Raw genomic sequence first — 27511 nt, 5'->3', positions numbered from 1 at the left:
TTGCAGGTCATTCATTAGTGAATTTGTGGTAGTAACTGGTTAGATGATCAGTTGACTAATAGAACTAGTAAACTAACCAAGAGCTTGACCTTTCCTTTTTATGCCTGGCACATAGCAAGCACATGATAAATAATACTTTGGATGAATGAATCCATAAAATGGAAACAAAATGGAATTAATACAGCATTGGATGAGATAGTAACTGTGAAACCACTTTGTAAATGGTAAGACACTGTACCAGACATAGGTAAAAATTGACATGAGAAACTACTTCAAAAATTGGGAGGAGGAGTCGTGCCTGGGTGGCTCAGTGGGTTGGGGCCTCTGCCTTCCCCTGGGATGGTGGTCTCAGGGTCCTGGGATTGAGCCCCTCCTTGGGCTTTCTGCTCAGCGGGGAGCCTGCTCCCCCCCCCCCTTCGTGCCTCTCTGACTACTTGTGATCGTTCTCTCTGTCTAATAAGTAAATGGAATCTTTAAAAAAAAAAAAAAATTGGCGGGTTGCCTGGGGGGCTCAATGGATTAAAGCTCTCTGCCTTCCGCTTGACCTCAGGATCCTGGGATCAGAGCCCTGCATCCTGGCTCTCTGCTCAGTGGGGAGCCTGCTTCCCCCCACACCCCTGCCGCTTTTCTGCCAATTGTGATCTCTCTCTGTGTGTCAAATAAATAAATAAAATCTCAAAAAAAAAAAAAAAAACAAAACAAAAAATCAGGGCCAGGGGCACCTGGGTGGCTCAGTTGCTTAAGTGAATGCCTTTGGCTCAGGTCATAATGTCAGGGTCCTAAGATGGAGCCCTGCCTTGGCTCTCTGCTCAGCAGGGAGTCTGCTTTTCCCTCTCACTCTCCCTCTGTGCTCTCCCTTTTCTCTCTCTCTCAAATAAATAAATAAATCTTTAAAAATTAAATAAATAAAAGTTAGGGTCAAGGGAAAGTTTGTTCCCTACACTTCACCAAAGAAATACTGTTTCCACATTTCTGAAATGGAAAAAGACCATTTTGGCCTGCTGCTGATCAGTCAGATTTTGCTCTCAATTATAGTGACTTTGTCAACACTTGGTGATAGCATGTATTTTTATTCCTTTTCCCTTACTCCTATTTTGTCTTTTTACTTGTGTTTTTATTAGCTTATTTTGGTTATAAACCATCTCAAGCCTTTTTGGAAAAGAGGGGGGATAAAATAAATTTTAGAAATATTTGGGAATTAACCTATTAATTACCTACCACGTGCCAGAAATTTACATGCACTAACTTAGTCAAACCTCACAATAAGCTAGTAAGTTGGAGTGATTGTATCTATTTTATTTAAGCGTTAAGGGACTTACCCAAGGTCACACAGCTGCTAAATGCTGAGCCAGGATTCAGAGCCAGGTTTCAAAACCAAGGTGAGCCTGACGCCAAACCTGATGGCTTTCCCCTAAACCAACCCAAGTATGTATGATAAATGGTCAATTATTCAATTAGCTAGCTGAGGAGAGCTTTTGTACTCGGAGCTACTCAAATTCACTTTGGAAAAAGCGAACAAAAAAACCACCTGTCTTTTTCTTTTTTCCATAGGCTGTTTATCAACAAATACTATACCTTTCTATTATTTTATGTACCACTAAGAAGAAAAAATATGTATTACACTATAGCACTGCAATGAATTAAACTTCCATTGATTCTAAGATGCATCCCCATTTCAGAGCTGTCAAAATGTGGAAAGAAAGGTACCTGTTAGAATCAATGAAACAAAGAATTCCATTCTACTAACAGAGAATGTGTATACATACCTTCCCTTTCTCTCTTACATGCTGGCTGGTTTGCCCTGTTGTTTTCATCACCAAAGGCTTGCCAGTCCCTTCTGTATCTCATTTCTCCATGTCATCACGAACTACTTAATGCTGATTTGGAATATCTCCTGTGAGTCTTCAGAAAGCCTTGCACTTATAGAAAGTCTCCACTCTAGTTTCTGGAAAGAACAACTCTAGATGCTCTCATGAACTTCCTCCAATGATTATCAACCAGTTCTTTCCAGACTCTGGCCTAAATGTAGTCTTCCCATGGTACCTGGTGATTCACTGCCCTCCCTGTTCACCATTCCACACAGTAGTTGGATGGCTCATCTGTACACTATTTATTTGCAAGGGATTTCCCTACAGGCTGTTGGGGAGGGCATGGGAGGAGGGCTTGGGAGCAGAAGCTGAGATGTGTCATCCAATTCTCCCTAACACAGGAAACATGACTCCCCAGGCATCTCTGAAACACCAGGGCCTTTCCTTTCTCCACTCCAGGAGAAGGCAGGATTGGAGGAGGATTAAACTTCTCCATCCCTTAGATCTTACTTCCTCTTCCTGGTTTGGGACTCCATGAGACAAACTGGGAAAGGAAGATGGGGTAGCAGAATCTGGTACTGCTAAGGATGATAGGGATTCTTGAGCAGTGAGCCCATCGTGGAGATGGCTTATGGCTCCCGACAGCAGCAGCTGGCTTTTCCTAGTTGGTGTTAGGCTTCCACCTTTGAGTGCTGGGTAGTAGGGGAGGCACTGATCCTGGCTTTCCTTTCCTAGCATAAGAAAAAGGACAAATCCATCCAGGGAAGCTATTGCCTCAGTCTTGTTCCCGTCAATCTGATTTTGAGGTAAAAGTCTGGAAAGGAACAGAGGCTCATTGGAAATGAGTGGAGGGAGGGATGCAGCTCACTCTGAGGACCAAGAGGCTAACCTGGGAATCCTACTGAGAGAGGACTCTGGTGGGCAGACCTAATCCTGCCTCAGTATCCTGGGCATATGACAGGCTGTGAGGCTTGGACATAGGCTAAGGTCCACATGGACCTGTCTGCCTGTCGCGCTGAAGGGTCCTGTGTCAAGGTACAGACAGATATAGAGAAGGAGAGGTAAGTGGAGACAGAGGGAGTGGAGAGTCAGAGGCTGGGCAGGGAGGTCTAGACAGTGAGGGGGCCTCCCTTTCTGAGGCACAGAGGCCGGAGAGCTCCCGGCACAGTGGTCTAAGCTTCCTAGACTGGAGCGGGCATTGGACTTCCTCCTCAGCTTTCTGGGATTTTGAGGCGGCTGGCGGAGTCTTGGCCCTCACCGCAGTTTCCCCCAGGGACTCTGCCAAGCCCTGGCACTTTGAAGCCCGGGCCTCGGCTCAGATTCAGAAGCCGGCCCAGCACTTCCCCGCTGCCGCGGCTCCAGGCCCGACCGCCCGGCCTCCTCCCCGCCCGGGCGAAGGGCCTGCCCTCACCCGTGACCTCCGCGGCCGACTCTGAGGCGCGCCAGGCCGGGTCCGGCGCCCGCTGCCCGCTGCTCGCCAGGCCGGGACAAGCCGGGGGCGGGGGCCGGTCAGCAGAGGGTCCACGCCCTGGCCGTCGCGCCCGCGCGGGGAGCCGGGGAGCAGTAGCGCGCGGGCCGCAGCGCGTAGGTGTGAGAATGTGTTGGGGGCATGGTCGGTGGACGAGTGCGGGGCTGTGAGGCGCTGTGCGCCCGCGCCCCCCCCCCCCCGGGACCTGGGCTTACTGAGCCGCTGCGTGCACGGCTGGGAGCGGGTCTCGGACCGAGGTGTGTGCGGGCGCCGAGCCCGCGGCCTGGGGCTCGGCTGAGGGCGGCTGTCTGGAAGTTGGCTCCGGCCCGACCAGGCCTGGCTGCGCCGCGCCTCAGTGTGCGGGCAGCGCCGGGACTCGGGGCGTGCCGTCCTGGTTGTCGAGTCTTGGTGCGAGCAGTGCGGCCCGGCCGGGCCGCTCTCTCTCTTCCCGCCCCCTCTAATCTAAACCGTGCGGGGCTCCCAGCCCGGCTGGGCCGGCGGGGCCCGAGGGCCGCAGGGAGGGCACCAAGCCGCGCGGTGGGGTAGTGCGAGGCCCGCACAGGGCTCGGCGTCCTGGGGCCGGTGAAGCCAGGGGACCCTCGAGCCCCCCTCCCCGGGGGGGCGGCGGGCGCAGACTGATTGACAGCGGCGACGTCAGCGCAGGGGGGTGGCGGCCCCGGAGGGAGGGAGGGAGGAGAAGGGAGCTGAGGCCCCAAAGTGCAGCGTCGGAGATCAAGGGCCCGCTCCAGAGCCCGCTCCAGAGCCGGGATGTGTCCGGCCCCGAGGGCACGGCGGGCAGCGGGACACTGACCCAGCGATCCCAAGTCAGTGCCCCAGCCGTCCCGTGCCCCTCGGACCCGAGCCTGCAGTGGACCTCGGGCCGCAGGCGCCTCCGCATGCGGCAGCGCAGTTAGGGTGAGTGTGATTCCGGCGGGATGGGGGTGAGCCGGGCGTGCGGGACAGGGGCTACCCTGAGCCCAGGGTTAGGCTGCAGGGCAGAAGAGGTTGAACTGGAAAAGAAGCGAGTAACGGGACCGGGAGAAGGACCTCAGGGACCCGCAAGGCTGCAGAAGGGTGGCGAGATGTGCTTCAGATCAGGCTGCTGCCTCGGCCGGACTCCCCGCGTTTTGGGGCGCGAGCCCTCATCTCCTCTGAATAACAGGATGGATTGGGTCTAGGGACCCAAAGGCAAAGAAGGGACAGCGCCAGCTCCAAAGGAACAAGGTTAAGCCGCGACAAGCGGAGCGGTGGTCTAGAAACTGGTGTTTGCAGAATAAGAAAGGCCAAGAAGAGGGCCCGGGTACTTGCGGCGATATCGTTGTGAAAGTGCGCGATCGGAAACCTGGACTTCAGAGCCTTTGATGCAACAGGCTCATCAAAATTAAAGCAAGGAGCATTATATACGAATAATTATCGATCATCGAGAATTATCAGAATGTGAGCAATTACCAAAGAAACAGGGCTAAGCGGCAAAACTGATAGCGTTCACACTTTAAAACAAGAGTAAAAGAGAAGTCAGTTTCAGAACCAAGTGAAAATTGTAATCACAAATGTAAACGGATTATAGACAAAGTAACTCCAAATATAGGAACAATGTAATAAGAACCATTGTATTAAGATCGATAATAATAGTATGGGAAATAGTAGCAAGTGACAGAACCATGGAAAAGGGTGAACAATTGAAAATACTATTAAGGGAAATACTAATATTAGTAGTACTGATGGAATACTATCATATAATGTATTGTAGATACTCTAATGAATTACTAAATATTAATCAAAATCTTTAGAGCAATACTAATACAAACAAAGACAACAGCAAGAATTGCTGGAATATTATGACAATTTATTACCAAGGTATTAATAGTCCCAACAACATTATAAATAATGGTAGAGTAATAAGAACCATATCAATGTGATGAAAAATAATCAGAGTATTAGGAACTACAGCAATATCACCAATTCTGACAAAGTAACAAGGAGTAATGATTTGATGAAAAATAGCCAGCGAATCAAGATCGCAATTACAAATAATGACAAGATATTACAACGATGTGATGAAGAATACCTAGAATATTGTGAACAATTCTAACAAAACAAATAATGACAAAATAAGAAGTATTATAAGGATGTGAAGAAAATTAACATCAATATTGAGAACAATAATATTACAAGTAATGGTAGATAACAAGTTACCGAAACTGTGACAAAATACAGAGACAGAGGAGCCAGCAATGGAAGCATTTTAGGGGTACAGAATAAAAATTAAGATAACAATAGATTACAATGATCTATGGGAATACGATATCTAATAATTACCTGACTATTGGTAACAGTATCACTAAGGTACCCAGGAGACCCTAGAATGATGGAGCAGTGACAGGAAACACCAACATATTTTATAATGATGAATTAACAAATCAAACCAGTGCTTTGATTTTACAGTATTAAAAATTAAAAGTACTAATAATTTAATGTGCTAGGATATTCTTAATGTCATTGAACTGATCAGAATACTGCTGATAATAGAGATAATTAAAATATTTAAAATAATACAAAATGTTAATTCCCGCAGTGCGAGAATTATATGATCAGTAATCTAGAATGAAAAGTAAAATGCCCTTCTCCTTAGAAAACGAGTTGCCTGAAAGCGGCAGACGGAGCGGAAGGGCGCCGAGCTGGCGGGCCGCGTCCACGGAGGAGTCGGAGAGTGGGGAGAGCGCTGAGGCTGCGGAGGCCGCGGGCCGTGGGCTCCGCTTGGTGCGGAACGCGGCTGTGCACTTCGCGCCAGGGCTCGGGGGTGCGAGGGGAACCATGGGGGCCACTCTGGGCCAGCCGGGAGGGAAGAAAAGGAAATCGGCGGGGAGCTCCAGCCAGGGCGAGGGCCAGCTGTCGCGATGTCCGCGTGAAGGAAGAAGCGAAGGAGAGCACCATGGTCGGAGCCATGGGACTGGCGTCAGTGGATACCGGCGGCCGAGGAGCTCCGTGCACAGGACTGAGAGCACCGGGAGTGAGTCAGATAGCGGCCCTGTATGGCTTCTGGTGTGACAAGTGCCCCGTAGAGGACCCAATGGCCAAAACAGCATTGCAACAGGCGGCTCGCCCTCCAGGCCCAAGCGGATCGCGGGGGACCAACCGGCTGACCCCAGATACAGTTGGAACCAGTATATTGGGCCGGAGAGTGCAACTCCCCTCGTTGAGCTGTGTCCCTTCGCCCTGGGGCTTCAGGTTTCCTAGGCTTGGCTCGGAACCACACGTGGCCCAAGGCGGGTACTGGTGCTAACCTTGATGAGCAAGACTTGTTTCCTGCTGCTTGTGGCCAGAGGACTGGGAGGGCTGTCAGCTTTATCTTTATGGGCTTTTCCCAGCCCCAAGTTGCCCAGGCCCCTTTTTATCTCCCTCGGTTGCACTTGGCTTGTTTACTTTGTGAGGCCCTGGGAGCCAATGTCTAGGACCTGGGATGGGGAGGCCAGTGAGCAGGATGGTCAGAGGCCTGGGCCTTGGGATGCTCAGGGAGACCCAGAAGAGAACAGAAATAAGACAGGAAGAGAGGCAGCCATGCACACAGAAAAAAGACCCACCAGATGCAAAAGAAGGGAAAAGAGCAGTAAGTTGGAAAGGAGAAGCAGGGATAATGTAGGGGTGCATCCATGATGGAGGCAGGAAAGGCAGGACCTGCAGCCTGGGCTTTCATTCTGATATCCCAGGATCAACTTCTAGAAGGGAGCAGGCACTTGGGGCAGCCTGGTGAATAGTTCTAGACACTTGGGGAAGGATGGCTGTGCTTGGGAGCAGGACTAGCCTGTGACCTGAACCCACCCAGCTGGCCTGGTCCTTAGCTGGGAAGGGTCTCAGTCCTTTGCCCCAAAGCAGAGCCCTTTGGAGCTGAAGTGTGACAGAGTGAACCAGCCCATGTGAATGTGTGGGGAAGGCTGTGAGGCCCCTGGCTGAGTTCAAGGCCTGAATCAATGCTGCACTAGGAGAGTGTGGCTGCTTGAAGGACTAGAAGGCCCTGTGAGGGTGCTTGTGTCCGTGTGAGGCTGTATGTGCCTGTGGGAGGGACCCATAGGGTGTCTATGGGAGTGGGAATGGGCAGGAGTGAAAGCCTTTGGTTCAGGAAGTCTTTTCCTGACTGGTGTCTAAGGGACTGCGTGAGGGCAGATGGGTGAGCAGAGACCTGAGCGACTGCCCAGCCCTAGGCCCTTTCTGCAGGTGTGGAGCTTCAGGAGCCTGGGCCCTGCCCTCCTGGCCTGGCTGTCCTCTGGTGCCTACCCAGGAAGTCTCCTGGCTGCCCTGACCCAAGAGTGAGCCTGGACCGTTATTAGGAAACAGCGAAAAGAGACCTAGGCCTCAGGCTCCACTGGAGCCCAGCAGGAGGGAGGGACTGGGGGTGCAGCTGGGGCAATGCCGAGAGGGCGGTCCTTCCCCTAGACCTGCTCATCACACAGCCCCACACCCAGGACCCGCCAGACCTTGAACCGCACACAGACCCTCCCAGGTCCAGAACCCAGAGGGAGGCGGCCACGGTCCTACCCTCCGCATTTTCTCCCTCCCCCGGCTCAGAAGGGGGCGGTGTCCACGTGCGCCAGGGCTGCCTTTACGTCCCGGGCCGAAGTCCCTCCGCTGGCCTGGAGCGGGCTGCGGGGCCTCTGGCGAGTGTTGACCCAGGCATGTGACTCGGTGTGTGCTGTGCCCGCAGGAGATGCTGCAGGATAAGGGCCTGTCGGAGAGCGAGGAGGCCTTCCGGGCTCCGGGCTCGGCGCTCGGCGAGGCCAGCGCTTCCAACGCCGCCAACGCCCCCGAGCCCGCGCTGGCTGCTCCGGGCCTCAGCGGAGCCGCGCTCGGCAGCCCCCCGGGCCCCGGCGCCGAAGCCGCAGCTGCTGCCGCCGCCGCCGCCGCCGAGCAGGTAGGGCCTATGGCCGTCGGGCAGAGGTTGGGCATCCGTCTGTCTATAGGGCCGCCTGCGTCTGCCAGTCCGCCCCAAAGAGGACAGGACTCGCTTCCCCGGGATCTGGTTGCGTCCTGGACTGTGTGTTCTCCTCCGCGGAGTAGGGCTCACACTCTGCCTTCTGTCCCTCTTCGGCTTCGCGCCCTCGGGGCTACTCTGGAACAGGCTGCGGAGGGCACCCTTTTGGCATCCGGGCGAGCCCCGGCCAAGTGTCCAGCTCCGACGACGCTGAGAGGGCGGGGGCGAAAGCCTGGCGCCGGGAGGGAAGAGCGGATCCAGGCGGGTGCGAGCCGGGAGCCGCTGTGGGGACGTCCCTAAGAGGGTCTCGGTGATAACCTGATGATCACAATGAAAGGAATCCGTGTGTGCACGCCCTCGGCCTGCGTGGGTCTGCATAGGGTGTGCGGGTGCGCGCGTCCCTCCTGTGTCTGTGTGTCTGTCCGCAAGCCTGTGGCTACATCCCACTACATGGAGTGTTTATGTTTGTGTAGTGTGTCATCTACCCTGACACAGTCAGTGTGTGTCCTCTGCAGAGGAGCGGGTTTTAGCTACTTTTTAAAGTTTGAAAAATTCACCAATGGTAGGTTATAATTTTATGAAACGAAACCTTCAGGCAAGGAGTCCTGGGGCTGGCAGCACTCTGCATAGTTCTTTGGGCCTGTGTTCTCGGCCCTCAGGGCTCCGCATGGAGCCACATCCCAGGCCAACATAAGTCCCTTCCTTCTTGCCCCTAGACCATCGAGAACATCAAGGTTGGCCTGCATGAGAAGGAGCTCTGGAAGAAATTCCACGAGGCGGGCACCGAGATGATCATCACCAAAGCGGGCAGGTCAGCTCTGGGATGTTTACTTGGGGTTTGGAAGATGACTGGTGGGAGCGATGGGGATCCCCAGGAACTTGCTTAACAATCATCTCCGGCTGGAGACGGGGGAGCGATGGGAGTCCCCTTGGACGCTCTGGCCTTAGCCCAGCGGCATCCTACCACAGTTTGTGACTGGGCCACAGAACTTCACCCAGGGGATTCCTCCTTTAGGAAGCCCAGAGGGATGGAAGGATGGGAGGGGCAGCTCTATGCAAATAAAATGCAAATAAGGATCTGGGGGTCGGAGGTCCCACTTCAAGCACTATAGGCCCCTGTGGGGGACTGCTTTGTCCTCCTCCTTTTGGGGACCTGCCTGGTTTATCAGGATTGCATTGATTGGGGACCCGGAGATGACCCTCAACAGATAGCGGAAGGGGCCCTGATGGTGTTATCCTATTTCCGTAACTTTTCCAGGGCAGCATGAACCCCAGATCTCTCATCTCAGGGGTGCTGTTCCTCTTTGGCCAGCAACCCCCTCGGCAAAGGGAAAGGCAACGTTGGGCCCTGTGTGTGTGCTGTTTAGGGAGCAGCTCTCGGGTGGCTGCCAGAAATAATGATTTATAAAGTGGAAACATCTTTAAAATGTGCTGGTGTCTGTGGGAGAGAGCCTGGAGGAGAGGGCGAGAGGAGGGAGATGCAGAGGGGGCAAGACCAGAGACTGGATGGGGCCGGGAGTCTTGAGCGGGGCAGGAAGGGCTTGGCCAGCAGTTATCAGTGAAGGGGGATTGACCCGCAGACCGAGAAGCTGGGGAGTTCAGGTGTAGGAACTACCTCCTCCCCACTTGCTCACATTTGATTTTGATCCCTGGGGACAGGGTGGGTGTGAAAATGTCCCCTTGCCTGGCTGTGTGCCCGTAATTAGGTTTTCCAAGGAATAAGGTGGTGAAGCATCAATAGCCAGGAATGGGGAGTCAGACCGCAGCTGCTGGCATCTGTGCAACCCCCAGGCAAGAGTCTCTCCACTCGCTCATCCCCCTCTCCTCATCCCTCTCTGAAAAACCATGCATACAGTTGTATGCAAAGCACGTAGCATAGCTCCTGGCACATGTAAGCGTGCCCTAAATGCTAGCTAAAATTAATCCTAATTAGAGAAACGTCTGGCATCCGCTCCACATTTTTCTTCTACTTTTTAAAGAACGCCGCTGACCTGCTCAGAGAACGGTGGGCTGTTCAAAAGAAACAAAAAGCTGGTGGTTTGCAGTGTGTGATGTAGGAGTGCTGTGGCCCCTCATGTCCTCTCCCTGGCAGGCATGCAAGGTTTCCTTTGTTTTTCTTGGGGGGGGGGGGATAAAGGTCTGGGCACTTGGCCACCTGCCCCAGTAGGTGGTAAGGGCACCTGGGGATGCTATCATGAGAAGAAGCAGGGGGCTATCAGAGCCTGAATTTGCTCCATTTGGGCAATGAGGAAGGAGGACACATGAGGGGAACCCAGTAGAGGGTGCCACTTGGAATAGTCCTTGAGTTCAGTGGGGAGCCAGGTGTCACAAGCCTTGCCTCTTCCTAGCTGAGTGCACTTGGACACGTCTCTAAGCTTCCTGTGGCTCAATGGTGTTGGGTAAAACAGAGCTGGTGACTGCAGACTTACCTGCCATCCTTCCTTTCTTGGTTACTATGAGACTCAAACCAGGGGTCCTGTGAGCTATGTATGGTCAATTGTTGAGTGGATTACAGGTGTGAAGAGGGGGAATTTATTTCTTACGACTGCTAGAGTTGAGGGAAGGAAAGAAGAAAGAGAATTTTCCAGAATTTCCTTTTTAGGCAGCAGAAATAACCTTGTCTTTTGAAAATAAATGGCCAGCATGTTCTTGGGGGCAAGGCTGGCTTCTGCTATTTAAAACAAAAGGCATTTGTGATTCTCCTTAGTGGGGTTTCCTGCATCTGTATGGGTCCTCCTCCTTCCCTCCCTGCAACAGACAGACAGACAGACACACACACACACACACACACACACACACACATACACACACTTCCATAGGTGACCAATGTCAGGTAGACGTTTGTGCCTGATCTTAAGAGATGGACCTCAGAGAATGATGATAATTTTTAAGTGACTGCGATGAAGTTGGCCAACTATGGTTTCATCACACTCTTTCATTTCTCTGGCAGAATGTTATTTGTGCAACAGGTCTAGTCCTTAAGAAAGTCACTAGTCTCGTTGCCCCTCCCCATGGTTCTCACAGACCCTCTTTCCTCCTGCATAGCTGCTCGCTGACCTCAGAGACCAAAATCAGGGCTCTACCCACCCCCATGATCCCTCCTCCTGCCTCTCCTGACTGGGCAGCCTTGGGAGGCACCTGGCTTTGTTTGGGCTACCCTGCGGACTCCCAGTTCTCTTCTTCATATCTCTACCGGCACCCTTCCTGGGACACCTGCATTTCTTAGTAAAGGGCCTAGACTCTTCTCCTGTACCTTGAATCACAGATTCCTAGACTGCTCGAGCTGGAGGAAAACCGAGGGAACATGAACCTTACCCCAGAGAAGAGAAGGCACTTGGCTCTTATAGACAGAAGCAAGATTAGGCAGTTGCCGGGTCTGCACAAGTCAAGTGGGTGACACCCCACCCCCAGAACAACACCCCACCCCCAGAACAACACGCCAACTTTGAGAAATTCCCCTTACTGCTTATTACAAGGCCATTCCATGCGGGGTTGTTGCTCTACCGTAGGGACCCTGGCTGGTTAGGGGCATGGTCATTGCTCTCTGGTTGAGGGAGAGGCAGGCCCTGGAGAAGGGGAACCAGAATATTCTCAAGCTAGTTTGTCTTTGGGTCACAAGCCTCTTGCCTTAAGCCCTGAAGGTCTGCAGGCCAAGGAGAGAATCATCCCCTTCATCGGATAGTGGTTTGGATTCTCAAACCATTTGATCTGGGGAATAAAATGCCAATCACCTAGGGAGACATCAATTTCTGAATGCTCAGAAACCCATGATGTCAGGTGTAAAATGGGGCCAGAATGCTCCCAGCCAGTTTCGGTCCCTCTCAGCCTCCTGCACTCACACGTTTTAAGCCGTTTGCTGCAGAGAGCAGACCCCTCCTCTCTCTCCCTCCTTCACATAGCCTGCCAAGCTTGATACATGTGAGAAACTGCATTTTCTCCCAAACATAGATAAAAGTGAGCTCCACAAAAAATTTAAATATAAACGTCCCCAAAATGAAAATTTCCTAACCGTTTGACTGCTCTCCTCCTAGGTCATGGTTTTGCCACCAGATAAATCTCCACTATCAGCCTTCATAGCCTGCTGAGTTCAATGTTGCTTGTGTTAGTGACAGTGAATTTGCGTTTGAAAAATGAACTACCGATGAGAACTCCTGTTGAACCTGTATTGTTTGTTATTCTGAGGCAAGGATTTGGCCCAGCTTAATCCGGGGCTTCAAAGCCAATTGCCCTCGCTCTGTATACAGAGCGTCAGAGCCCAGTGGCGTGGGTGATAAGACAAGTAAGGGTTGAAGACACTGGGAAAGTGGGTTGGGGAGAGAGTCCTTTGATCTCTTTCTAAAGTATTTTCTGAAAGCAAAAGTCTATCAGAAGGAAGTGTCTTTAAAAAAAAAAAATCTGAGAAGCAACTGATCTCCCAAAACAGCATCCATTCCACACACCCTCACTCCTGCCTCCCACCTCAGGGAAAATATTTCTTAAAAATGCATTGAGTGAATTAGAAAACTGTGTGTGTGTGTGTGTGTGTGTGTGTGTGTGTGTGTGTGTGTGTGTGTATGTGTGTATAAAGTGGGAAAAAATTATGAAGCTTTGCCATACTCTCAGAAATAATTTTGCTCTAGAAAGTTTGGTCTCAGTATAGGCCGTACCAGCAACACAGGCCCCCCTCCTCCAGCAAACTGAACCTTGGTTGATGGGCCTTAAGCTCTTCCCAGAAATCTCTCTCAAGATTCCCAGACACTAAGGATAGAAAGAAGGGTGGGGTTTTCTGTGGAACCCCGTCTTTTGCCTGTAACTGGTTCCTTTCAGACTCTGGGCTCTGCTGCTGATATATTCTGTTATATATCAATATATATATATAGGGATATATACAGTATCCGTATATATAGGGATATAATTTTCAATGCCCATTTTATTGAAGTGGAAAATTTCTGCATAGAAATGAACAAACCTTAATTGTACAGCTCTAGAGACTTACGCAAAATGAATACCCCCATCAAAGCACCACCCAAATAAACAGAAGCAAATCCTCTTGCGTGCCTTCCCAACCCCCCACCACTCCCCGCCCCCCTCAGAGCCCCTCTCCCGACTTCTCACCCCTTCGATTTGGTTTTGTGCCTATGTTTAAGGGAAGGCACATCTGGCTGCTCCTGGGGTTTCCGGGCCCTCAGAGAAAGTCGGGTGCCGTTGGGTTTGGGGTTTGACGGCCTGGCTAGGTGGAGAAAATCTGGCTGGTCTCCTAGTTTACTCCCTGCACTCCCCTGGATGGGTGGGGGGCTCACAGGTCAAGGCCAGGAATTTGGCGACGGCTTTGGCCGGGGAGCCGGGGAGCCGGGAGCCCCCGCGGGTCTGGGAGCCCAGCTGACCTTGCACGTCCCCTCTCAGCAGCGAGCGAGCAGTTGAGGGGTTGTTGCCAAAATCACAATGCCCCGAATCCCTTGCCCCGCGCCCCGCAAGCCTCCCACGCCGAGAAACGTCCAAGGAAGCTTATCTTAGCAGTTCATTCTAAAACCATTTCCGAGTACGAAGTAGATAAAGGCTCCAGCCCGCACCCTTTCAGAGCCTGTTTCATGATCAGAGGAGAAACCCCCGGCTTTCATCTCCTCCCGGGCGGCGGGGCGGGCGGCTTGTTTATTCCCCGGCGGAGCCGTTTCCGCGTGCGCCCGGAGCGCAGCTCTGCCTGCGGGGCCCGGAGCCCCGAGGGGTCGCCAGGGGCGCGGACGAGAGGCCCGCCGGGCACAGGGAGGGGGTAGGGGAAAGGGCTGGACGGCACGGGACTGGGGGGGCGGGTTGCCGCGGGGTGTCTGGGACGGGCGAGCCAGCGATTCCCGGCCAGCGCGGGCGGCGGGGCCCAGGGCGAGCCAGGCTGCTCCGAGTCCTTCCCTCTCCTCCCGGCCCTCCCTCCCCGACCCGCTTAGGTATTCATCCCCCCACCCCCACCCAGGCGTGGTTTTCAGCTACACTTATGTCCTAAATCACAGAAACAACTTACATCGCGGCCCATCCTTTCATAGATTTCAGTAGAGAGGGCCCTCACAGTGGACGGGGAGTCCCGAGGATGCCACAGCTCCCAGACCCATCCTGCTGTCGGTGGCCGGAGCCATGCCCACCTGGTGAACGCTCCCTCGCTGGGCCTCTAGGATCCAGCTTGAGCCCCCTCTGGTCCGGAGGAGAGGTTTGCAGGCTGCGTGGACCGCATACGCAGCCTTTTCCCCCGCCCGGCTGCGCCCTTCATTCTACTGGAGCCGCGCAGGTGGCGAAATGATAGTGCCCAGGGTCCCCAAGGCCTGTGTTCTCAGAAGCAGTCACCAAACTGGACCCTGACAGATGGGGAGATGCTTATTCCGGTGAAAGCAGTGGGAACTTACTGAGCCTCGATAGTTCAGCCTGGAGCAGTAGACTTTTGAACCCCTCTCTCAAACCAGATATCCCCTGCCACAGGGGCTCCTGCCCTAAGAAGAGGGGAATTGGTAGGCAGAGGCTGGGGAATACCTTCCTTCCCTGCCCAAGTCTTGGCAAAACCTCCCTGAGGGTGTTTTCCGTTAGGAATCTGGTCCATGGTCAGCTTCTGGGAGAAGCCAAATCACAGGACCCCAGCTCAGTGCCTGGAGGAGCTGGGCCAAGGCTGCTTATAGGCCTTCTAAAAAGCATTTAGCCAATGTCAGCTTGGCCTCCTGAGCCACTGAGATGAAGGGCAGTAGGGAGTAGGAGAAGGGGAGAGGCGGGGTCCTTCACCCTCCTCTCAGTCTAGGTTTGGGAGACTATTCCAGTGGCAAGGAGCCATTTTCGCCCGGCCCTCTTGGTAGATACTGGCCTGAGCCGGGAGGGGGTGGGGGCCGTCATATCTGTCCTCTGCCATTGCCACCTGGAGTGATTTACAGGAGAAACAGGCTAAGGCTAAGTGCAGGGCACTGGTGCCAGGTCAGCCCAAGCACAGCCAGGGCTGTCCCATTTTGTGGCAGTTTCTGTAACAGTTACAAAATGGTGGCCTGGAGGGGACAGGATTCTTGGCCTTCCCCCAGGGAGGAGGGGAGGGGAGGCAGCTGCTGCCGGCCCCACTTCAGCTTTAGGCCTATCAGGGAAGAGGCTGAGCTGGGGAAGAGGGTGGTGCAGGCTGCAGCTGTGCCCCCAGGCCAGGCAGGGACTGGTAAGCAGGAGGCAGGACTGGGTTCCTGAGCCCTCTCACTTCCCCTGTTCCTGGAGAGGGGGTGGGGTGGACATTTGAAAATGCTTTCAATTGACATCTGAGACAAATTCTTCCACACGGTTTATAAGTCCCTAGACTTGCTGCTAGAACTTCCCTCCTCCCTCCAGGCACGCTCACATGCACACATGCGCACTCCACTGTGTACTCAAGTACATGCGCTCGTGCATACACTGGGCCAAACACCTCCTGTGTCCCTGGCCCACTGCAGTGCTCCCACAGGCCTTTCCTCCCACAAGAAAGAGGGTGAGCAGGCTGGGGCTGAGCCAGGGGTAGAACTGAACCTCCTACCTCAGGGTCCTGGCTGGGGCTTGCTGTAGGTCTGCCAGTTTATGGAGGCCTTGACCCCTTCTGGAAGCCCTGTGCTGTCCAGGTGAGCTGAAACCCCTGTTGACAAAATGAGGGGCTCCAGTCATCTGTTTTGAGGTGTCTAGGACAGCTTCTCTTGAGGTTCCCCTTACAGACTCTCAGCTTAGTGAGGAGGCAGAGGACCACTTGATGGCTTTTCTTGAGGGGACTGGTTGGGCAGGGTCCCAGCTCAGGGGATTTGCTTCCTGACACCTTAAGCATCTTCAGTTAGGTTTGGATCGGCCTCTCTCTTGGGGAAACACTTTTGTGGGAGATCAGCTAAGAAAGGGTGGGGGTGTTGGAGGATTGTGAGGAAGCTCTGTCTGGGGAGATCCAGTATCAGGGGCCTAGTGACCAGGGGGCAGAGCGGCACCCTTGTAGGTTTGTGTACATGCTGTTGTTCATGTGTGTGAATGGGGGTCTGGGGAAGCCCTTCTCTAGAATAGTCACTGAGACTGAGGGTCCCAGGCTTAGCAAGGGCTATGGAAACTGGAAAACATCCTATTTTTTTAGTGAGGCCATTTTCGCAGAGGTCGGTCGTCCACCGGTTTGTGGAGGGAGGAGTGCAGTGAGGGCCAGGGGTAAGAGTCACAGATGGACTCCGTGAATCCACACACCAGCCTATGAGATAGGTGGTAATATCCCCATTTTAGAGATAAGGAAATCCAAGGCACAGAGAGATCCAAGCAAGTTGCTCAACGCCTTACAACTTGCCAGTGGTGGGGCTCATTGGCACAGTGGTTCTAGAATCTGTGCTTTTCTCCATGAGGCTCCTGAACTGACTTTCCCTGGTCCCTGGTTAGTGTGCATAGGCCTGGGCAAGGTCTTCATACAATTAAACACTTTTTCTAAACACTCCAAAGGAATCCAAAGACCTAGCAGCGCTCTCCTGTTTTCCCATGAATTGGTTTGAGGCCTGAGGGTTTCCACCTAGACAAGGCCCAGAGGAGACACTCTACTGATTACAGAAGCAGCTGACAGTGACTTTGAGGTCTTTTTTTTTTTTTTTTTTTAAGATTTTATTTATTTATTTGACACACAGAGAGAGAGATCACAAGTAGGCAGAGAGGCAGGCAGAGAGAGAGAGAGAGAGAGAGAGGAGGAAGCAGGCTCCCCACTGAGCAGAGAGCCCGATACAGGGTTCGATCCCAGGACCCTGGGATCATGACCCGAGCTGAAGGCAGAGGCTTTAACCCACTGAGCCACCCAGGCACCCTGACTTTGAGGTCTTTTGCTCTGGCCCCCGTAATGGCAGCCCAGAACTTTAGTTGTGTGTGGACGGCAAAGGACAGAAGCGAAATTAAGCAGCTAGGTTGGTGTTGAAATCTTCTCTTGTGACCCTGAGGGTTCCTATGCCTTAGGTCTCACAACCAGGAGAACTAAATAGTAGGGAATTGTGTTGCATTGGGGAAGCCAGGTAAGCCCTCTTCCTAGACACAGCTCCGGGGGCTCAGAGCATCTGGTGCAGGCCTTCCCTTGTGTAGGGGGAAACTGAGGCCAGAGAGGGAAGGGCCTTACCCAGCTTGCAGTTCTGATATAGGGCCTTCTGTCCCCTCACCCCTGTGTGCCATCTCTCCTGGTACTCTATGCCTCTGCCTCACACCTTGGTGCCTCCCAGGAGGATGTTCCCCAGCTACAAGGTCAAAGTCACAGGCATGAATCCCAAGACCAAGTACATCCTGCTGATTGATATCGTCCCTGCGGATGACCACCGCTACAAGTTCTGTGACAACAAATGGTAAGAACCTGGGACCCTGACATCCCCTGTCTTCTCTCGCCACCCCCACCCCACCACCTGATGTTTGGTCCAGGGACTCCCCAGTTAGTTCCAAGGATTGCCTGGACTGGTAGACTTGGGAACCAAATTCGCAGGGGCTGCAGGGTCCACAAATGTTTGCCCACCTGCTGCCGAAGGGGCTGGGGCTAGAAATGAGCTGCAGGGTTTGTTTGGTGGCTTTCGAGAGTCTGTTCTCTCCCTTCAGCTGTGGGCTGTGCTGTGGGGTGACAGATGGACACCGACACTGGATGGATACAGGCTCTGGTTGGGCTGCACTGATTGGGTGCAATCAATCACTTGTTGGGTTGGAGGATGGGAGCTATTTTCTTGGGTGATTTTGATTCGGATGGTTAGCATCCCGGTGCCTGGTCTGTGGTGTCTTCTGCTGCTTTTCCACTTGCTCATTCTCTGGCTGTGAGCCCTTCCTTTAAGCGGTTGATCCACAGCGCGGGGCAGCTGCCTGGTGGTTGGATGAGGGGACCCTTCAGCAAGGGGCTGGGAGAAACAAGTGGGTTGTTGGGTAAATAAACATTTACCCAGGGGGTGGGTAAATAAACATTGGGCTGCTTTTCCTAAGGCCACCTCCTCTGTACACTGTCTATCCCCAGAGCCCAGGACAGGGCTCAAGTTGAGAGAGAGATTGAATGAATTAGTAGCCAGCTGGGATGTGGGTTCCACAGTGCGCTGGAAGTAGGGTCAGCAGAGACTGGGTAGAGGCCGCAGGATTCAGTGGCCAGGTCCTAGCAAGGGCCATATTTCTATTTCTTCTCTCTTCAGGTTGAATTATCATTCAGAGGAGGCTCTAGCTGAGGGGACAGTTACCAATTAACTTCTTTGGGGGTAAACACTATATTGGAGACAAGCAATTTGAAAGCTGTCTAGGTCCTCTAAGAAGCTCCCTCCAAATAATATAAATAATTACATTTCAAAATTGAAAGGATAACACGTATACACGAGTGCCTAAATCTGCCCACAATATATTTGTGATTAGCCCCATTCTTTGAAGTAAATAATCACATCTGTCTGTAACTTCCCTTTCTCTTTATACTGCAATGAAATAAAATGTTCAGAGTCGTGGCTTCTCCTCAACACACTCTCTGACCAACACTCAAACTCCCAGAGCCCTAAATTGAGAGTATTGGATAAGCAGTGATTCCCACCCAGCCCCCCTCAGGTTTATGGGGATTTGCTCTCAGAGGGGGCAGGGAATCTGGGCTTTTCCAGACCCCAGAGTAATCAGCTGCTGTGGTTCTGTCTGCTCTGTTGGCAGGATGGTGGCAGGGAAGGCTGAGCCCGCCATGCCAGGAAGGCTCTATGTCCACCCTGATTCTCCTGCCACTGGGGCCCACTGGATGCGGCAGCTCGTCTCCTTCCAGAAGCTGAAGCTCACAAACAACCACCTGGACCCCTTCGGCCATGTAAGAAAGAGACTGCCTGGCCTTGAGAACCAGTCCTGGCGCACCGCCCCGCTGGTGGGGGGCTGGGTAGGGGTGGCCATGTGGAGACTCCCCTCCGGAAATCCAGCTCCGGGCTTTGGTCCGTGCCTGGGCCAGAGTGAGGAAGGAGGCCAGGGTCTGAGTCCCCCCCACCCCAAGGCCCTGCATCCTTCCCCTCACACTTACTGGCTGGGTAACTTTGGGCAAGTTTCTTGGCCTTCTTGAGCCTTGGTTTTCTTACCTGGAAACCTTTCACGGTTGTGAGAATTAACTAAGAGAATGCGCATGAAACTAAGAGAATGCGCATGAAACCCCGTGCACGTGGGAGGCTTTAAGTAAATGGCAACGGTTGACAAGGAAGATGATGATGGGTAAACTCTCTCTGCATCAGTGTCCCCAAATCTGGCCTTGCCGGAGCCTAACACACGTTAACTTTCTTCGGAAAGAGTCACTGATGAGTTCTGAGGCCTCTGGCGTGAGCCATCTGCCTGGCCTGGCAGCGCCTGCACTCTGGAAGGGAGGGCCTCACTCTGGCCCTGGTGGCCGCTCCTCCCTGGCCTTGCCCCGGACCTGGCTCTTACAAGGGAGACTCTACAGCTCCAGGGATGCTGCCGCTGACGCCCGATCCAGGCTGCTAAAGCTCATTCTTTCCTCATCTGGCTCTGGCAGACCCACAAAAAGCGTTTTATGTGGAAATTTTTAGCTCAAGTGTGTGGCAAACTGAAGTCTGGGGACCTGGTATTATCGGCCAGGGCACAGGCCCAGCCCCTCTCAGCTACCCATCCTTACTCTGGAAGTACAGAGTGGGGGTGGGGTGGGGCACGGGAGCAGCAGAGGCTGATAGATGCAGTTACCCAGGCTGTTCATGAAATCCTCAGGGTGTGGCTGGTGGTGGGGGACACAGGGGTAGGGCTGGGGGTGCAGGGAGGTGCCTCTTTTATACCTAAATCTGTTACTGAGGGGTTCCATGCATATCAGAATCCTTTGAATCATAGTTCCTCATGGAAAATGCCAGCAGTGGTCATTTATGAGTGGTTTATAAGACAAGCAGCCCTTCTAATTTACTGAGTCTGTTCAGTTCTCTTCTGAGTTGGTAATCTATAAACAAGCAACTAGGAGAAAGCTTAGTTAGTGTATTTAACTCCTGACTTTTCTGTTTTTAAGGGGTGCAGGTTTTCTCATGTGATGCAGGCAGGTGCTGTGGTGGGGGGGGGTGGCAGAAAGATGCAGTCCCACTTCTCATGGGGGCAGAGACAAACCACCAATCTAATGGAAGGGTGGGCCAAGCCCCCACCTCCCAGAGCACGGGGCCTTTTAACAGAGGAAGAGAAGGGCCTCCTGGGTCTTCCTGGGCACTATCCTGGCCAAGACTTCGCTCCCCATGGGCTCCTACCCGGCCTCCCTTGCTTGCCCAAGTCATGGCATCAACGTGGAGAAGTTAATGAGGGCCTCTGTGGTGGGTGTGTGGGAACCTCCCCGGCAGGCCTGTCTCTGCCCAACACTGCACACAGGGACCCCATGGGACTGACCACTGGGGTGAGCACAGAGCTTGGCAAGAGCTGGATCTTGGAGTGAGCTGTCCAAAGTACCCAGAGGTCAAAGTCCTGGTGAGAATGGTGGAGGCACACCTTGCTACCATGGTTCCCAGCTGCAGGGATGCCTGAGGGGACTCGTCAAACCCTTACCCCCACCCTTAACCCCTGCAGAAGGTGGCAGGGGTGGGACTCAAGTGCTTGAAAAGTGGGGTTTTTTTAAGAAGTGGGAGAGAGACCTGGCCTTCCTAGCCCAGCAGTAGATCTTCCCAGCCTGGCTTGCTCCTCGGTGGCTCTCGAGTCCACAAGGAGTTTGCCATAACCCTGCATATTGCCTTGAGTCTGAGCCCATGGGGCTGCCTGAGGGGCTCGTGATGTTGGGGGTGCCCCCGACTACACTCACCACATCTGCCTGGAGCTCATCTTTCCTTAGCGATAGGGATACTCCCCATACTAACTCAGCTCTCTGCAGAGGGCTGAGATGCAGAGCCTCCCCTAGCCCTGCATCTGCCCAGCATGAGCAGCTCAGTGGTGACAGCTCCCCATGTATGGTGGCAGGACCCAGAGACAAGGCCATTATCTCAGGGGCTGGGTGTGAAGGAGCTGTCTTGAACCCATACCTGTTCCCAGTCCAGTGTTCTTTTGGCTTCTCCGCCTGTTTTTTCTGTACCCAGGGCTTGAGCTGTGGTATCTCCAACTATTTGGAACATCCCTGGAGAGGGAGCAGCTTTTGACCATGCAGGCATGGGCTGTGGAGGATGGATTCCTAGATAAGCCAGGTGGACCAGGGCTTTCTGCTTGTTGGCCTGCTCCAGTGGGAGTGCTGAGCCCTTCGTTACCCTGCCTGGCTTCTCAGTGCAGGAGCCTGGGAAAGAGCTGTCGGGCTCCGAGTCTGCCCCAAACAAGCCCTTGCTTCTGCACTGCTCACCTCCACAGTTTGTTTTCCTTAAAACCTCCTGGACCTCGAGGCACTTTCTCAACCAAGTGAACTTTGGACTTTTGGCTTGGGTCTCCTAGTATCTTGGGGATTTTAGCTGTTGCCTTTCATTTGCAGCCCACCCCCGGGAGAGGGTTCAGGGTCCCAATGAAGGCCTGGACAGGGCAGCTAGTCCTTCATACAGGCCAGAGGGACCCCTTGGGCCACATGGCCCATGTGTTCTAGGACCAGGTTCTCCCTAGAAAATTCCTGGTGGGTGTTTGTTGCAGTCCAGGAGGGCCCTCTATTCCTTCCTGGGGTAGGTTCAGGGTATTACCACCAGTAATACCCTGGGAGTAAGTTTTTGGGAGTAAGCCTAAACCCAGAGATGGGCAGAAAGGATCAGGGGGTGCTGGGCAGCACCTTAGGGCTGCTGCCTTAGGGCCCTAATTCAGCTCCACTTCTGTTCCTCTGCTTAGGGAGGGGCAGGTGCCCATTGTTTCCTACTTGCACTGCCTCCCACCCCCAGAGGGTCCTGGGCCAGGACACCAAGAAATGGTAAGAGAAGCAGCTTCTGGAAATTGAGGAGGGCCTCCCTGGGGTAGGGCCTGTCTCCTACAGCAGGACTTGATGATGGCTGGGTCTTACCTTTTCTCCTGATCTGGAGGCAGGGAACCAATGGCTGCAGCAGGGTGTGTCTGTGCGTCTGCGCATTTCTGTGTGAGAAGAGAGACCTCTTATACCCCAGGACTCCCAGACTGCTGAGTTGGGAGACCAGCTTACGATTTCTGATACAGTAAGTCTAACTGTTCGAGAGGCCTGGTTGGCTCCAGGCTGGGGGTGTAGGCTGTGGCTCTTTGGTCACCAAGTGACACAACATTGTCCCCTCGGTGTGCCACTTCCTCCCCTGACCCTGGGCTTCTTCACCTAGTTATTCCTGAGCCTTGGGATCTAAGCTCAAATGCCCCTTCTTCAGGGAGACAGTTCAGGGTCCCCATTACATGCTCCCAACGTGCCATCCACCTTTCTGTCCTAGTCCTTACCGCAGTTAGGATTTTATTTATTTAAAGATTTATTTATTTATTGTAGGGGTGAGGGGTGGAGGGATAAGGAGAGAGAGTCCTCAGCAGACTCTGCAATGAACACAGAGCTTGACTTGGGGCTCCATCCGATGACCCCAAGATCACAACCCCAGCTGAAACCAAGAGTGAGATGCTTAACCAACTGCGTCACACAGGCACCCCCTAGAATTTTATACTTATACATCAGATTTGTTTTTGAATAGGAAATATACAGTTCCGTGATTCAGAAACAAACCAATGAGTAAATTTAAAAAATGTTTGTAATAAACATTTTTATCCTCTGGTTCTCCATATCCTAGTTTCTTCTAATCCCCAGCCACAGCTAACTACTGTTAATCATTTCTTTTTGGCATTTCTTTTTGCATAAATGAGCAGGATGCAGAATCTCAAGTCCTTTCTTTCATATGCAAAAGGTAGTAGACTATAAAAGCTTTTTGCACCTTGCTTTGTAAACAGTATAAAATGGAGATCACGCTGTTCATCTAGAGTTTCCTTTGATTCCTTTCCCTGTAGCCTCATAGAATTTCATTGTGCGATGGTTCTATAAATCATGTAGCCAGTCCTTATTGAAGAAATGAAGATGCCCGTTTTTGCTCTTTCAATTAAACCGGTACATAGATCACTTTACACCTGAGTCAAGTATCTGTGTAGCGAGTTGCTTGCTCAGAGGTGTTTGGATTTGTAACTCATGGTTTCGCCTTTTGATGTGTATTCCTGCCGTGGCTGGAGCCTTCCTAGCAGGTGGGAGAGATGTTCTGGGCTTTTCCCAGTCTGAGGGGTGAACTGTAGATGCTGGTTGTAGTTTCAGTTTGCATTTCCTTTATTCTGAGTGAAGTTAAACATCTTTTCTCCTCTTCTGTGAACTGCTCTTCTTATCCTTTGCTCATTTTTTCTCTCAGATTTTTGAGCAGTTATCCATTCTAGGAGCTTCTATAAATGAGGAAGGCTTAGCCCCTATATGTGACAGGAACTGCTCATGTGTTTTCCCAGTTTGCAATTTGCCTTGTGACGCCTATAGGGGTAATCCCACACAGAAGGTTTTGACTGAAAATATTGCTCTTTTCCTTATGGATTCTGGATTTTGAGTGACTGAAAGCCTTTACCCACTCCTTACTTTGAAGGAAAATTTCTTCTGTTTTCTTCCAATATTTTATGGATTTAGTTTTACATTTAAACCATTGATCCTTTTGGAATTTATTCTGGCATTCAATAGGAGGTGTGAATCCAACTTTTTTTTTTTTTTTCTAAAAAGCTATCCAGTTGTCCTCACACCAATAATTGACTGGTTCTCTTTCCCTCCTGGCTTCAGATGCGTTATTTCTGTACACTAAATCCCCCTTGAATTTGTGTCTGTTCATGTGCCAGTGCCTTCGCTGTTGAGACTTCATGATAAGCTTTAGTGTCTGGCAGGGCTGGTCCCCCATTGCTCTTCTTTTGCAGAGTTTTCTTGGCTCGTCTTATCTGTTATTTTTTTTTTTTTCATATGAACTTTAAGAATCAGCATATAATTAAAAAAGAAACTTATTTGTATTTTTATTATGATCACTCAAAATTATAAATTGACTTAGGGAGGGATGGATAGGAATGCCTTTTTCTTTGTGGATGCCTGCTTTTTGTTTTTCAAAAGTGTCTTCAAGTTTTCTTCATCACAGGGATGTCTGGGTGGCTCCATTGTTAAGTGTCTGCCTTTATTTTTTTTTTTATTTTTTTTATTTTTTTTAAAGATTTTATTTATTTATTTATTTGACAGAGAGAGAGATCACAAGTAGGCAGAGAGGCAGGCAGAGAGAGAGAGAGGAGGAAGCAGGCTCCCTGCTGAGCAGAGAGCCCGATGCGGGACTCGATCCCAGGACCCTGAGATCATGACCTGAGCCGAAGGCAGCGGCTTAACCCACTGAGCCACCCAGGCGCCCAAGTGTCTGCCTTTAGCGTAGGTCCTGAACCCATGGTCCTGGGATCAACCCAGGGTCCTGGGATCAAGTCCCATATCTGGCTCCCTGCTCAGCAGAGAGCCTGCTTCTCCCTCTCCCTCTGCTGCTCTGCCTCCTTGGGCTGTCTATCTCTCACTAACTCTCTCTGTCAAATAAATAAATAAATAAATAAATAAATAAATAAATATCTTTACCACCCCCCTCCCCAAAAGTTTTCTTCATCAGAACCCACATATTTTCAGTTAGGTATTTCATTTTAGTCATCACTATTATAAATGTAGTCTTGGGGTACCTGGTGGCTCAGTTGGTTAAGCACCTGCCTTTGGCTCAGGCTGGACTGGAGTCCTGCAATGAGCTCCTTGCTCAGCAGGGAGTCTGCTTCTCCCTTTCCCTCTCCCCCTGCTTTTGCTCACTGTCTCTCTGACAAATTAAAAAAAAATTTTTTTTTAAAGATAAAAATTGGCTAAACTTTAAAATACATAATAAAAAATAAATAAATACATGTAGTCTTTGTTCCAGTACATTTTCTCACTACTTACTTTTGCCTAGTTTTTGGATTACTGCGTGACTTTCCCCACTAGATAGGAAACCACAAGGTTTTAAGTCACAATTGTATCCTAGTGCCTGGCACGGGGTCTGGCACATTGGGTGCTGGTAAGCACTAAGTGAATGAGAGAACTGGCTGACAGCGGTGGGATTTAGCTAGAGAAGGCTTGTTCTCTACCAGGGGCTGAACTCCCTCCAAAGCTTATGCTGTCAGCATGTCGGTGGGGACCCAGGGCTCTTGATCTCCCTCTTTTCCTCCTTTTCTCCCACATATTTTGCACCCTGACAATGGGCTGAGCCCTTGCTGGGTGCGTTGGGGAGTTGTACAGATGCCCTGTACAACTCCCAAGAGGGCCTGGTGCTCTCCAGCCAGGGACATGTATGAGCTCAGGCTCAGGAATTCGTCCAAAATCTAGCTCCGCCTCCCACTGGCTGTCTGAGGTTGGGTAGATGCCTTCACTTCCCTGAGCTGCAGTGCCCTTAGGCTGTGCCTAATGCACCCAATAATAATGCCTACTACACAAGGATGTTGTAAAGAGTTACTTATTCGATGTGGGTAGGCTCCTCAGCACAGGGCCTGGCACATAGGCTATGCTCTGTGAACACTGCAGTGACTGTGAGAGAAGGCAGAAAGCTTTCCGGGCCCCTGGGCTGCTGCCCTGGGAGTGAGGCCTAAGGCATACCTGGCCGAGGTCTCTTGAGTTGGCTAATGGGCTGCCCGACTCAGCTCTAGTTTGGGTCTTCTTTCAGCCAATCGCTTACCTCTCTGGGTCTCAGTTTTTTCCTCTTTTTTGTGTAAGCTCTAGAACCTGCCTCCATCCTTACCTCTTCGCAGGACCGGAGCGGGTAAGAAGGAAGATGGAGAAGGTGGTCTTAAAAGTAAAATTACGACACAGGGGAAAATCTGGTTTTAATCTATGACAAAATGGACATTGGCCACATTTGTGCGGCCAGCATCCAGATACACTGTGTTCCATGATGGACATAAGGGCCTGGTGAATCCTCGTCTCTCACAGTGTTGGGCTGACACTTTATCATTAATTTCTGAGCGTGTTGTGGAAAGCAGCGTGTGCTCTCTCAAAGGCCATCTGGACTCTTCTCAGGATTCTGTCTCCAGCCAGCTATGTGTTCTTGGGCAAGTCACGTTCCCACTACAAGCCTCCTGTTCCTCATCTGTAAATTAGGAGGTTGGACTAGAATGATTTCTAAGGTCTGCCTCTCCATGTGCTTATGTTCTGTGATTCTAATGCAGATAAATCTCAACCTCATTGGCCAAGCACGCTAGGGTGATCTCTTGAGGAAATGGATGTTTGGCGCTATCACAATTTGTTAAAATAGAACAGGCTTCTGAATTGTAGCCAGAACGTAATGAATCCCATGTCTGTAAAACAATGATGAGACCAGTTATGTAGTGGGGTTTGTTGACTTGGCTGGTCCATTTGGCCCAACGTCCTCTGCCACAAGTATAAATGGGAGACTCTGGCAAAGGAGATTAATGTGGCGCCTGAGGAACTTCCGAGTAAAGCCAGGTGTGAGTCATGGAGTTGGTTCCACATTCTCCTGGGCTGTTGGGGCGGAAGCACCAGTTTAAAATTGTGTTGGTTCAATAAGCAGGACATTCTTCCAGACACCTGTATGGATTCCAGAGTGTCTGAGTTATGAGGGGTGTTCGGGACCACTTCTTAGTCGAAGGCCTCCCTTTGCAGATAGGGACCCCATCTGCCTGGGCGGAAAGAGCTTGCTCAAGACTTGCAGCCGCTGAGCAGAGATCCACTGAAGCTTCTGGACTCTTCCCGACTTCTCTGTTTTCCAGGATTGCAACCCCCTATGGCTCCTCCCTGTCCTTCACATCTGGCACTTTCTCTCTTCCCAGTTTTCCCTGCCAGCCAGACTGGGTCCCTCCCCTAGAAGGTGTATTTGGCAATCTCTCCACCTCAGTCAATGAAGGACCTTGTCTGATAGGCTGAGGAGTTTGGCCTTTATCCCAAGGGGCAAGAGGGAACCATCAAAGGTGGCATTATGAATATAAGACATTTATTGAGCTCTGAATGTTGGCAGGAATGGAGGGAGGAAAACTTGGGAGGCAAGAGGAAGAAATACAAAGCAAGTGGACAGTCCGTCTGGATGAACCGGAATGTTATAAGCAGGGGAGTGACCTGATTTGGTGTGTAGCAGTGAAAATGGAGAGGGAGACAGGGAGGAGGCAGCCCCAAACCCAGAGAGAGATGGCGGGGGCGGGGGGGGGGGGTTGCTGAATCAGTGCTGTGCAGTGGGAACAGAGAGACATTTATCTTGTGGATGGAGTCACAGGACTTGGTCACTGACTGGACCTGGAGGTGAGTGACAGTGGGGAGTAGGGAATTGATGGTACCCAGGGCTCTGGACAGACTGACAGAGCCTAGGACTCCCCAGGTGGCCAAGGAGCAGGAAGGGTGCTGTCATCTGTCTGATGGTATCCTTGAGGGACAGCCCAGCCTCACTGTGCTGGGTCCTGGCATTG

General features: G+C 51.9%; 1 protein-coding gene and 1 long non-coding RNA gene across 8 annotated transcripts in view; one reads left to right on the top strand and one right to left on the bottom strand.

The window, feature by feature from the left end:
* Positions 1-3823, bottom strand: part of LOC131815923 (uncharacterized) — a 49086-nt gene extending 45263 nt beyond the window's left edge. For 2 of the 3 annotated variants that reach the window (XR_009347894.1, XR_009347892.1), the window contains exon 1: positions 3492-3823. This is a non-coding gene — a long non-coding RNA (uncharacterized LOC131815923). Of the gene's footprint in view, positions 1-1766; positions 1946-3491 lie in introns of all 3 variants that reach the window. The other variant, XR_009347893.1, reaches the window with a different exon arrangement.
* The window catches only part of TBX4 (T-box transcription factor 4), a 31604-nt gene continuing 7347 nt past the window's right edge, over positions 3255-27511 (top strand). For 2 of the 5 annotated variants that reach the window (XM_059148091.1, XM_059148086.1), the window contains exons 1-5: positions 3850-4191; positions 7976-8182; positions 8959-9053; positions 17410-17529; positions 18839-18986. In XM_059148091.1, the coding sequence (XP_059004074.1) occupies positions 7979-8182; positions 8959-9053; positions 17410-17529; positions 18839-18986 (567 nt within the window). In that variant the 5' untranslated portion in view covers positions 3850-4191; positions 7976-7978. The other 3 variants (XM_059148087.1, XM_059148089.1, XM_059148090.1) reach the window with 3 other exon arrangements.

The sequence above is a fragment of the Mustela lutreola genome, chromosome 15 (genome assembly GCF_030435805.1).
Source record: "Mustela lutreola isolate mMusLut2 chromosome 15, mMusLut2.pri, whole genome shotgun sequence".
Classification (NCBI taxonomy): domain Eukaryota; kingdom Metazoa; phylum Chordata; class Mammalia; order Carnivora; family Mustelidae; genus Mustela; species Mustela lutreola.
This window is presented reverse-complemented; position numbering and strand designations above follow the sequence as displayed.